This window comes from Scatophagus argus, chromosome 7, assembly GCF_020382885.2.
Source record: "Scatophagus argus isolate fScaArg1 chromosome 7, fScaArg1.pri, whole genome shotgun sequence".
Classification (NCBI taxonomy): Eukaryota; Metazoa; Chordata; class Actinopteri; family Scatophagidae; genus Scatophagus; species Scatophagus argus.
In genome coordinates this window covers 13192079-13204562 of record NC_058499.1, presented here as the reverse complement: position 1 = coordinate 13204562, position 12484 = coordinate 13192079, and the positions used below count along the sequence as shown (strand labels likewise).

Here is a 12484-nt window from a genome sequence, read left to right as displayed (position 1 = left end):
CCAATATTTTGAAAAAAGTTCACAACCAAGCAGATTCAGGACCTGTACAATCATGCACCTTTGACACAGACAGTTTGCAGGTATGTGCTTGCAGTGTGACAGCTTTTCCCCTGTGTGGAAACTGTTACTCTATTTATCATTTCATTTACTTTGCACGCACAGAGGGACCGACTGGAGGAGAAGCAAGAGCTGTATGGTAGTGCGACGGCTATGAGGAGGCTCAAGAAGGCAGCCAGGCAGCGCTGGGCCAGGTGAGCATCAATTAGTTTAAACTCAAATATTTTGACTCTCAAGTCAAGTGACAATTGGGGAACAATGTTAAACAACATGTTGTAAGACTAGCACAAATAAGAAATGAATTCAACTTTTACTTTCCTTGCAGTATCACTACTTTCACCGCCGGAAACCTTTGTGTAACGTTACAAGCCACCACCACCGACATACACTGAAGTGCTTATTTACTGTAATTATAATGTTTATATGTGTTTGTGTTTATCTTCTTAGACTGGCATCAGAGGGTGTGCAGAGCATATTATCACCGTCTCTGTGGCAGGGCCAAAGCCCAGAGATTGGAGGTCAGGTCTGGGGCTATGTTACACTGTCAGATGTCCTCCTATTGGTGGAAGTAAAATACGATGCAGTGACCCATTTGCTCTTTACAGAAATGCTGCAGGAGCACTACAGTAAGGAAAAGATTATCTGAACTGTCGTCACAATATAACACAGGGAACAATCTCATAACTTTAAGTACAACTTAGCTTGTTCAGGCCTTGTCTGTCTATCCTGCTTACCAGAGACAAACTACGATAACAGAGACAGAAAAGCCCATTTGTGGGAGCAGATCGTCCAGACCCTAAATAATGCTGTTGTTTTGCATTTATCAGCCTATAGGTTTTAAACTTGTTGTTCTGTTTAGTCACCCCTGTGTTACATAGTTAAGTTAGATAACTGAGCTGATATTAAGGAAGCCAAAATAAACTATCATTATTTTGAGATACCAACTCTTTATTTCCAGGAATTTTTTTTCATTATAATGACCTACAGGAAGTGGGTTTTTTTTTATCAGATTGGTGGAAATTGGCTCCCATGGGCTTATTTCAGTCAAAAACAACCTGTGCTGTTCTTTTTCTCTCACCACACAAGCTCTTCATCCCAGTGCTCACCAGTGTCCCACCCCACCTTTTCTGCAGCTTTTGCCAGATGCTTAACATTCCTGTTTTTTTCCTTTTTTTTGGGTGAAACCACAGCTCTCAGTATCTGGGAGACCTTGCTGCCATGGCAACAACAAGAGGAAGAGGAGGGGCTGGAGGACCTTGCAGAGGAGGCTCTGGCCTCAGGTGACATGTTCCGTCTGGCTGAGCTTCCTGGAGCATTCAGGATGTACAGGTAACACACATGCGCCAAAGTTCTTATTGTAAGTTTAAGAAGAAATAAAATGTATACGGAAATGTCTTCAACTGAAAATAAAACAATAACCAAACTGACTCGTCAAGGTGATTTCCAACGCTTGCCACATTCATCCTTTCATACAAATATTCACACACTGATGGCAGTGCAGTCATTCTGAGCCAGAGCAAGGGATCAAGCCACTGACCTTCCAATTGGTGAATGACTGCTCTACCTCCTGAACCACAGCTGCGTCAAACAAAAACAATATAATCATCAAAAAATAATTCTCCCTTAGGGCCTGCCTGGGAGCATCATTTAGAAGCTGTCTTGAGTCTAGGGAACGGTGTTGGACTGCCGTTTCGCTCCTGTGTGAGTTGCACAGATCTCGTCAACAAGAAAGGGACTCACTAACAGTCCTGGGTGAGAGGTAAATACTATTGAAACACACCAGGTCAAGTTTTAACCAGCAAGAAAAGCAAAATAATTTCAGATGAGTTGCCAGTCCCACATATATCCACATGCTTGATTTAAGTATGCTTTTCTTAGAATCTTTTTGACAGTAGGATCTTGTCACACATGGCTCCAGCCATGTCTGGAAAGACTTGATCCTTTAATCTTTTGCCCTCCAGGCTTGACAGGGAGAGCCTGAGAATGCTGTCTCTATACATCAGTTTGGCAGCTTTCAGAGCTCAGAGAGAAAAAATGTCCTATGGTGCTCTTCTGGCAGCTCGGCAGTCCTGGGAGACATGGTGAGCCAACAAACATGAACAGTCTAACTCTGGCAATTGCTTCTTGCTTTAAGCCGTTTTAGCTGATTCTGTGTGTCCCTCCTGTATCTGTTCAGGCCCTATATTAGGAGTCCATGCAGAGCAGATCAGGCGTCCCTGTGGCTACACAGTGAAGAGCAAGAGCAAAACAGAGACTCTATCTCAGTGTCACCACAGCAGGTATTGTAAATCGGCTGACTCTCAGACACAGGTAGTGCATGCCAAAATGAAAACACTACAGTAGCTGTGGCGGCAGTAGAACAAAACTTTTGGCTCTGTGACAACAGGCACTGCTGCAGTTGCTGGTGCTGACTCAAGAGCAGGAGAGGAAGCACCTGGTCAAGTTGGTACGTGGGATCTCCCTGGAGGATTTGCAAGAGCCAGGTTGCAGAGTTCCTCCAAAAGAGGGTAAATCAATTTTTTCTTCCTTTTTGTCAGAATTGGTTTTCTTTGGTATTCTCCAATCTTTGTTGTTTTCTGTTTCCGACGCAGATAGTCATACACAAGCTGCTATAAGAAGTGGTTGTATAAAAAGGCTGAGACAAATCCATGCTGACCTGCAGACACGCAACGAGACTCAGACCACACAAATGCAGGACCACATAAGCAGGAAACCAGCATTATGGTCCCAACACCAGCTGGAGGATTGTTCCCTGGTTCTCTTGACTCATCTGATGGAGCTCCAGGAGGTCCAAGCCTCTGTGGTTGTGCCAGCACTGATAGATGAGGTCAGTTAAGACAACCGCAAAGTCCAATCCAAAGTCCACAATAAAGTATAACCCGTTTTGTGTTTCTGTTAGAGTACTCAGCATATTCGAGCTCTGCGAGATGAGTATGAATCTGCACTTCAAACACAAAGCTACACCAACCAACACCATCTCCTGATCTCAGATGCTCCTCTTACTTCAGGCTCTATACTCACTCCTTATCCAAACTTCACCAAAAACAGAAGCAATGAGCAAATCGCAGCTCAGTCTCACTGCAGTGGACCAATTGATGCTCAAAACAGAAGTGGGAGTCCACTTGAAGCTCCAAAAGTTGATTCAATCTGCAGAGAACTGAGTGGAGTACAAGCAGCAAATGACAAACAGAACATCTGTACAGGTACTGCAAACACGTGATCAGATTATCATACACTCATACCTGCAATTACAATACTTTGCATTACCCCAGGTTGTGGAGCCGACACAGAGGACCTGCCCTATTTGGAGATCTTGTGTGTATCAGAAGAAACAAATAATTCTCAGAGTCAGAGTCTTGTTGCAGAGGGAGGAGTCCAAATAAAAGAACCAACAAAGAGCCCACAGAGCTATGAGAAACAGGGCTCACTGATCACTCTTGCTTGGAGCAAACCACCAGAGCACAACACCGACAATGATGCAGAGGCTGAAGGACAGAGCCAGAATATTGAGAGCAGTTTGAGGACAGAAGTCCAAATAAGAGACACAAGCAGCACATGTGAACACACACAGTGCATGGAGAACCCTGGACTTCTCTCTTCTGGAGAGAAAGACAGTGAAGATCTGAAACCCACTTTATCCCAATCTGATTCCACACGTCATCCTGGTGCACAGTCTGCAGACCAGCAGTGCAACACAGTAAGACAGGTTCTCAGCAAACAGACATGAAAACATTTCATTTTTATGTCATGCATCTGATTTTCTCTTTTGAATTTTTCTTAGCTGATACTGGAGGAGCAAACAACAGCTGATCAACCAGAGAAAAGAGAAGCTCTGTCTGAATGTGACCTTGAAATGCCTGCTTTGGTAGAAAAGATCCTTCAGCCTGTACAACCACATCTCTTGGTTGACCCTCCTGAAATTAACCATCATATTGGTGACCACTGCTCTGCACTACACAGTGAGACTGTTAATGTGGAGAGAGAAGTGGTTGAGGTGGAAATGTGTCCCACTGCACCAGAGTCAGAAGTGTGGGACCATAGAGGGCCTCAACCCACTCACACTGAGGACCACAAATATAATTCACAAGCTTATGTAAGTCCCCCGGGACATATTTGCCCAGCCAGTGCTCATTACTTTCACATTATTAACTTAATTTAAAGCACCACCAATCTGCTAGAATGCTATTTCCTTGCAAAGGTTGGCTGTAGCCCTGCAGAAGGGGAATCCACCCTGATGGAGAGAGATCAAGCCCTAGAACCCTTCTCAGCAATGGAGAGAGAAAGGACAATGCGTAACCTGGTGGACATGCAAAGAAAGGTCGAACAGAGGCAGCAGAGGGATCGAGAGAGACAGCTGCTGAGGGTGAGAAGGACAGATTGGGGATTTCAGGCACAACTTTGTCCACAACTGGAAAGTGGACAGATGGGCACTGAAAGAGCATTCAGGTCAATGTGAGTGAGAGGTAGAGGTGACCTGTCACTCTGACACTGTTTGTCTTTCAGGTTCAGGAGCGTCTGTCAATCATCCAGAACAGAAAGGCAGAAGAAGACCTCCTTGGCCTGAAACACATAGACAGGCTAAGACACCTCACACGAGATCTACCACAGGTAAAATGCTGTATACGGCAGTACTCGTCAGTGCTGAGTACGGGCACTTATGTTTTTTGTCCTTGAGTATCCTCACTTATTAAATGGATCACTTCTGGTGAGTTTGGATGAAAACATTCTGAAAATGTTGCTGAAAAATGCCAGAAGATAAAAAAAAAACAACAGCAACACCTTTCTGAAAGCAGCTGCCGCCGTGCTAATAGTAGCTAACTACAGTGGAAATGACTCAGAGGCTGGTGAAACTAGTCGCAGCACCAACACCGAGCCTCCCGCATCAGCTGCCAACTACTGTGGCAGCAGCTTGCCAATTGATCTGAATTTGCAACAGCTGAATGGACTAAATGTGGACACAGTTTTGACTTTAGTCTTTACAGCCAAATAAAGGAAGTCTTGCACATACATTATGAACTTAACAAACTGATATCAGCCAGTTTTGCAGTTCATTATAACGTATATATGCATATATGTAGTATATAAGTGTAAAAATATTTATATCCAAGACATCATGACATGCAACTGCTGAATTAGGGTACTGGCACCTTTTTTGGTCCAATTCAGTCTGCATAATTTGATCTACATTTTGTATAATCACCATTAATGCTGTGTTTTAGGAGGATAGGAATCGGCAGAAGACAGTTGTCAGAGAGCGACTGGAGCAGCTGAGAAGAGAGCGCTCCAGTGTCATGCAGTCCAAACGAGACAGGTATGGGACACCCCTTTAAAGTAGTGAGGTAACACAAAATGAACGTTAACCATCCTCTCTTCTATTCCCTTTGGATTTACAGTCTATTCTGTCTTTATTTGGTCTCATTTTGTCACTTACTGTTTTTGAATGTCATTCTAATTGTTTTTTTTTTCCTGCATCTTTGAAATATGCTATTATATAAAGTAGGCTTGCCTTTGTTCTCCTTTAGGAACACTGTAGGATTTAAGGAACTCCTGGGTCCAGTAGCTTTCCACAGCAGAGAAATGGACAATGGAGCAGAATAAGCAGCTATGTATGTATGCATCGTCACATATTCTTCATGACGGTTGTCAGCACTGTCCAACAGGTGACTTCCAATCACAAAATACCTCAATAAATGTTTGTTTATTATCAAGCCACACTGTTTCACAGATATCGTGATGTGTTCAAGTGAAATGTTACAGATTTTATATTTATGGAGCGCTTCTTGTTTGTGGTCAAATGACCACACACTATAGAAAAATTTTAAGAATGCAGCTCGTGCATATCAAATAAACAGATCTCACACTTGCAGTGACTGTGTATTATACAGTTTAATTACCATCTTGACAAACATAAGTGTTAACAGTAATGTCATTTATCAATGACCTCCTTCAGCTGTGTACACATTATCCCCATCACCTTAATTACATACACAATGAGTCGCACAGGTGCATGTTAACAGTCTACAGAGGTTTCATCAACTCCCCTTCATGTGAACACATTTGATTTGGCACAGTTGGCCATTACCCACAAGTGTACCCACTTCAAATAATCTGACTGGAAGAAGGACATTGCTGTAGACTTTGAATGCACCTATGGACTGAGGCTGTATTTATTTACAGGTCAGTTTGAATGGAAATATTGTAATGTGTCAAAGGATTTAGCTAAGACCTCTACAATGGGGAGATATGTATAATACAAAGGGTTGTTGCGGGTCCAGTGGTTTCCGTCAAGAGTCTCAGTCCTGGTGAAAAGAGGGAAAATGTCTACATAGGAGAGTTTCTCATCAAATTAACATTCTGTTTTTTTTTCTTCTGTAACTGATGCTATTCACACTGCAGTCCAACACAATGCAGGAATACCTTATCACCCTAGTAAGCCGGAACATTCCACAGCAGCTCACACACTGAGCCACTGCATTGCACACATACATACAGAGTACAAGAGTGAGTCCTCATATAAAATGAAGAATACAACTTGGGTTCACGTTATGTGGCCTCAGACGCACCAACATTCAAACAAAGACAAACAAGCTTAAATCCCAAACTAAGGAAACACAGTGCCTGGCTGACAGATGCTGTAGTCACGGCTTTAATATTCTAGCAATGTGATAGCTGGGAATTAAATAGAACCAGTCCCATTTTCAAAATATGATGGTTCACCTTAGAGGATGTGGTGGGTTGTGGTGCGACTCTCAACAGGCTGCGCAGAGGCCACACTTTTAGAGCTGTAATCAGGTCAGCTGATAGCATTTTACAGCAGTGACACACTGAAATTTAAACGTGTGGTGTCTGAATTCTCTGTAGTGTCCGGACCCTGGATCTACATGTGCAAGATCTTCAGCAAGAAAGCAGCATGCATTTGAGTGTGATACACTAAACTACACCTTATACAAGATAGTCAACAATATTTGCATTTTATACACTAGACTGGTGTTTCCCACAGTGAAAGGTAAAAGCCTATGATGAAAACGGGGAGGTCCAAGTCCAGCTCAATCAGTGAACCTCTGAAACTGAGACCACCGTCTTGCTGGAGGTGCTTTGACAAGCACTACAGTCCATAAACACAAAATGGTCATCACACATCCAGCATATCTCTGACTTGTGGGCACCATGGAACTGAGAAGGATGAATATACGTGTCTATGAATGTGTGTTTATCTCTTTTTCATGGGGATGATGAAAGAAGAGAAATGTGCACGTATGTGCGTCAAGTCTTGAATGGTGGGTGTTAGCAATGGGACTGAAGGGATGTTGATGTGTTTTTGCGTTTGTGTGTGCACATCTTTATGTTTAAGTCTTTCTACTGGTGTGCACATTGCACCCCTGGGCCATGATGCCCCCCTTCCTCATCAGAGCTATCATTGTAGGCCTCTCTCCTGGCTCCACCGCCTGACCCTTGACTCCTGTCGAAATCTGTCAAGTCAACTTCCTCTGCATCTGCTGCGATCACAGGATTTTCAGCACGAGCTGGCAGCAAGCACTCAAGTTCCTGAAAGAAATTCATTTTAATTAAAACGACAGACATGACACCACAATCATTCAGGCTTAATGGAATGAAAACTGTGCAACTCTGATGTTTAAAGAAAAAACTGTCACTCACATTCAGTTTTTCGGGACTAATCCAGTTGTTTTCAGGGAACTGGACGTCAAACTTGATGTAAAGGTCTCCCTTCTCAAAGGGGTTTCTGTATTGCGGCATTCCCTCTCCCTTCACCATTCGAATACAGCCTGCCGCACAAATACACAACACCCACAAAGGGTATTAAAACATGCAGACATAATAAGAATCTTATGATACAGTATGAGGCCTTGGCTTGAACATGCACTTTTACTTTTCAATTTACCAACCATGTAATAAGCTCACAGAATTGTCAGGCAATGAAAAACAATAAAGGACAAGGAGGAAAAAAGGACTTCAACCACTACTCTTTTTTAACATTTGAGTTTGACGATGAAGTTATATTGATTATTTAAAAAATAAATAAATAAATAAAAATAAGTATCTGTCGTTCACTGTATTGTCCACTAAAATAAAGAAAAGCAGGATTGGAATGAAAGAGATAAAAATCAATTTATGTGGTATAGAGACATGTTTACCCGGCTCAATGATTTTCCCAGGTGGGTATTTGACAAGCAACTGACGTCCATCAAGGTGTGTGACAGTCATCTGGAAACCGCACAGAGCCTCGACAAGGCCGATACGCTGAACCATGTGAAGGTCACTGCCTTCACGGCGGAACTCCTGATTTTAATTAAATCACTTGTTGCTTAGGTTCATTTCAACATGTTTGCCACATAAACATAGAAACATCCTCAAAATGATAATTATTTGCTTAGCCATGATAATAAAGTAACTACAGTGAAGCCATAAATCTCAGAATACAATTGTTTTCTTACCTCATGTTCTTTCTCTTGTAGCACCAGGACTATATCTCCTGGTTCGACACCTGGTGCTTGGTCAGCTTCCCCAGAGAATGTAATCTTTTGTCCATGTTTCATGCCTTTGTCCACATGAACCTCCAGAAGCTTGGTTTCCTTACACACTTTGTGGCCCTCACACTTTCTGCAGCGGTCCTTCTCATTTATCACCTCACCTGTATATACACATACCAAGATTGGACAGTTACAAAACACTGTTGGACCTGTTGCTATACATAATCCATGTACAATCAGTGTGTGGATATATATGGACATATTACCCTCTCCATTGCAGTCTGTGCAGACTGACTGCATCTGTTGGACCATCCCAGGAGCCAGCTGTCTAATCATGATTCTCATACCTCGTCCTCTGCATGCCACACACTTCTGCACTGCTCCTGCCTTACCCCCCTGACTAATATGCAAACAGTAAAGTATCAGCATTGTTGACAAGAATTTCTATCAAACACAATTACTGAAATGACATGCTATGTTCCATCAGGACTTTGAAAGTATGGATCAATAGGCTATTTTTAAATAGTTAAACTGAAAGACTCAAAGCAAACTTACCCATTACAGGCACCACACAGCACATTCTTACTGAGCTGCAGTTTGGTGGTTTTGCCATTGTAGAGGTCTTCAAGAGAAACTCTGTGTGACAAAAGAGTTATGGGATGTGTGCAACACTTGATATATGAACCTACTGAAGCACCAGAATTGCATATATGTAGCAAACTTACTTCAGGGGGTGTACCATGTCCTCTCCTCTCCTCTTGCCTCCATTGCGTCCTCTGCCCTGTCCCCCCATGAACCCAAACAGTCCTCCACCAAAAATGTGAGAGAAGATATCATCCATGCCAGGCCCTCCGCCTCCTCCCTCCCGTAGCCCCTGTTCTCCATAGCGATCATAGAGCTCCTTCTTTTCTGGATTTGTCAGTACTTCATAAGCAAAACTGATCTCTTTAAACTGGGAAAGGAAAAAAAGAATAATCAGACAGCTTGACACAGAACACACAAAAAATAAACATCACAGCAAAGAGGGCATAGTAGTATAGTTTTTTATGAGCCCCTCTTACAAAGTGAACAGCAAATGAAAGAAGACAATGCGGTCTCTCATATCACATTCTTGCAGAATCTAAGAAATTAGGTCCTAGAGCAGTAAATCAAAAGTGAATGTACTTTTCTCATGAGAGAAGCCAGTTCACATTCTGTACTTTGTTGTATGCCTTGTGTTAATCCCCTAAGAGTTTGACTGTCTGATCATGACAAACTGAGTTGACATTGTTTCTTGATCTTGTTTGTTGAGAAACTGAGCTGCCGCTTTTAACATAATGTGCTTTGGTGCAACATACCTTGTCTCCAGCATCAGGGTTCTTGTCAGGATGGTACTCTTTGGCCAGTTTACGGTAGGCCTGTAATGAAATATGAACGCGAACAAATTTGTCTGAGTGCCTTGAGCTCAGATACCAATTGTGTTAAATAGGCCTGCTAGTAAATCACTAAGTCTGTTAACTGTCCTTACCACCCATACTAGCCAAGGGCTTGACTTGTGGGCCTGCTGTCAAAAACATCAGGACACCGGCAAGAGCATTGCTGCCTTTGACATCTCAATAACGGTACACCCCAAACACTCTGGTAACAGGACGAAGTAAACGAAGCTAATTTCGAAAATCTCCATCTTTTCCGACAGTCACGTTTACAATCATGATCTTCTGACAAATACGTGCATCTAACATTGAAAGCAAGTCATTTTAACATGAAATGGTTTTAAAAGTGAATCACACTGTCACTAGTCACTACCACCACGCATGTTACATTTTGGTAGGAAAAATGCTGGGATGACGAGCGACTGCCTTACAATGTGATCACTGAATCAAATTTATCGAGAGATCGGATGGTTTTAAGTTCACAAATTTATAAGACGAATGAACAAGCAATCTATGGGTAAAATACCTCAAGTTACGTTTAGCAAGAGCCGTAGGTTAGTGGATAATAAACATTTCCCAACTGTCTGATGTTTGAATTAAGTTTGGAGTACAAAACGACATGCATGTTGGCTAACTACGCTAACTGTACAGCAGTTAGCTACACGATGGATGATTTTAAGGTTAGCTAGTAAACACCACACAATTTTATAAATGAAGGTCAACTCAAGATAAACTAACGCCGGGTTTGCGTTACCAAATGATGAACGCACAACCATATTTCTTTTTACCTGTTTTGTTTTGGGGTTTTTTTTTAGGTAGGTGAGCTGTTTAGCTAACGCTACATGCGTCGTTACTGATCGACATGGCGATGGCTATTTGCTGGAATGTGGCTAGTTCTCCTCTAGTAGCCGGTGTATAACACACTCATGATCACATATGTATTTCTTGGTTGGGAACATCTTTCTGACTTATAAAGAAACGATGAAAAATATAATGATTGTCAGTATTTTACCAACACCAATGAATATTTTTGTCTTCAAAAATCCTTCGCCTCGAAGCACCGAACAGTCATCTGTCTTAGCAAGCTTAGCTTACATGCCAGGCTAGCAAACTCACTGCTATTGAGCACCTTTAGCTAGCGCCCTGCAATTAGCTCACGTTGATTAAGTTAGCTTGTAACTAGGCCACATTTAACTGGTGATGTCTGTTCCCTCTTTTATTTCGTACAAATTTCCCTTACGTTTCATAGGTTACTCACCTTTTTTAGTTCATTTTCAGAAGCAGATGGTGAAACTCCGAGGATGTCGTACAGCTTAGTATCCACAACGTTTGCCATGATGCTAACCGGCTACAGAGAAAGACCTTCTGCGGAGGTTCAGCTGACAGAGAAGCAGACGCAAGATTCACCGGCTGAGACTGCCCAGGGTTGCCAGATACTACGAAAGACACAAACACCCTCTCAAAAACAGATGCCAAAAACAGCAACCACATTATTCCAAAAGTTACAGGGCTTAAGTATTTACGTTGAATTAATAATCACTTTCTTATTTATCAAAATAGTACGTTTTACACAGTGTTTCTAATTCGGCACGTTTTATGGCTACCGATATTAACGTTTTATGTTACAATGGCCACAAGCGTGAGAATGCCTCTATGAGGTTCAAAGGGCTGTAAATTCACTGTCAGTTTTCTGCTTGTTCCTGGGCAGTTTATAACTTTGCTATTTCATTGTTTTACCGATTTATCCCGAGGTGAACAGGCCATTACTTGTTGTTTTAAAAGACTTAACAGCTGTCAAGCAAAGTCCATTGTCTCCTGATTGTTGTACTGCAGCCTACTTGAAGTTTTCACGTAACACCTTTTTTAGCCCGCTTGCAGTGGAGTATTTCTGCTTGCTTCTACAATAGAAAAATACCTTCATCTATTTAGGTAATTGATCGGAACAGACTTACTTCTCCCACCACTGACCTACAGACGGACTACCTCAACTCCGCTTTTGTTTTTGCTTGGCAGAGATTATTGTCAGTATTGTGTATTTTTTTCAGCACATGAGTTTACCAGGGGACACAGCTCCACTGTGCTGTTGGAGAAACCCATGTGATAAAATAGTGACCGTGGAGACCCATAACGTGACATAGTCGCAAAGTCCCGTGAGGTGCACCAACACAGCAGGGGGGCTTTGGTAGACCAGATAATGGATAAGTAACAGCATTATTTGGGTTATCCATTTTCTAGAGTTCAGTCTTGTCTGAGTGCTTGCGTAGTACACTTGTCTTCAGCCTATCCGTCCGCCTTTGTTCACGTCGCATAAATAAATAAATGAATATTTATTATGAAGAATTTTATGCCAACATTAAGATGTTCCCTGAGCTTTTCGTCAAAACTCTGAAAAAGGAGAAAAACAGTCCCCAAACTCTTGTGGCGCTCTCCGGTGTCCATAGCCGAGGACCAATCCAGTTTCTTGTAATCAAATAATTTGGTTTAAATCAGTTTTGTATGTTATTGAATCTTCTATACGACTTAAAA

At 42.1% G+C, this 12484-nt stretch overlaps 2 protein-coding genes across 2 annotated transcripts; one reads left to right on the top strand and one right to left on the bottom strand.

Annotated features, from left to right (window-relative positions):
- The first annotated feature begins 3376 nt into the window (after positions 1-3376).
- On the top strand, positions 3377-5910 carry LOC124062207. The gene is made up of 6 exons (XM_046394813.1): positions 3377-3754; positions 3839-4150; positions 4256-4420; positions 4561-4665; positions 5277-5368; positions 5580-5910. The coding sequence occupies exons 1-6, from the start codon at positions 3632-3634 to the stop codon at positions 5653-5655; spliced, it is 873 nt and encodes a 290-aa protein (XP_046250769.1). The 5' UTR covers positions 3377-3631; the 3' UTR covers positions 5656-5910.
- A 14-nt stretch (positions 5911-5924) lies between these two features.
- Positions 5925-11396, bottom strand: dnaja2b (DnaJ heat shock protein family (Hsp40) member A2b). Its single transcript, XM_046394811.1, has 9 exons — positions 11217-11396; positions 9884-9943; positions 9272-9498; positions 9102-9182; positions 8813-8946; positions 8511-8707; positions 8211-8355; positions 7714-7841; positions 5925-7602 (listed from the first exon to the last, which is right to left on the bottom strand). Exons 1-9 carry the CDS (start codon positions 11292-11294, stop codon positions 7414-7416), a joined length of 1239 nt encoding a protein of 412 aa, XP_046250767.1. The 5' UTR covers positions 11295-11396; the 3' UTR covers positions 5925-7413.
- Positions 11397-12484: the final 1088 nt, after the last annotated feature.

Excerpts from the sequence above, each read along its gene's own strand:
- LOC124062207 (XM_046394813.1), top strand. The coding sequence starts at position 3,632 with ATGGAGAACCCTGGACTTCTCTCTTCTGGAGAGAAAGACAGTGAAGAT. Across the intron at positions 4,151-4,255 it reads AATATAATTCACAAGCTTAT|GTTGGCTGTAGCCCTGCAGA; the intron begins GTAAGTCCCCCG and ends TTCCTTGCAAAG. Across the intron at positions 4,421-4,560 it reads GAGAGAGACAGCTGCTGAGG|GTTCAGGAGCGTCTGTCAAT; the intron begins GTGAGAAGGACA and ends TTTGTCTTTCAG.
- dnaja2b (XM_046394811.1), bottom strand. The coding sequence starts at position 11,294 with ATGGCAAACGTTGTGGATACTAAGCTGTACGACATCCTCGGAGTTTCA. Across the intron at positions 9,944-11,216 it reads CTGAAAATGAACTAAAAAAG|GCCTACCGTAAACTGGCCAA; the intron begins GTGAGTAACCTA and ends ATTTCATTACAG. Across the intron at positions 9,183-9,271 it reads GACATGGTACACCCCCTGAA|AGTTTCTCTTGAAGACCTCT; the intron begins GTAAGTTTGCTA and ends TTTGTCACACAG.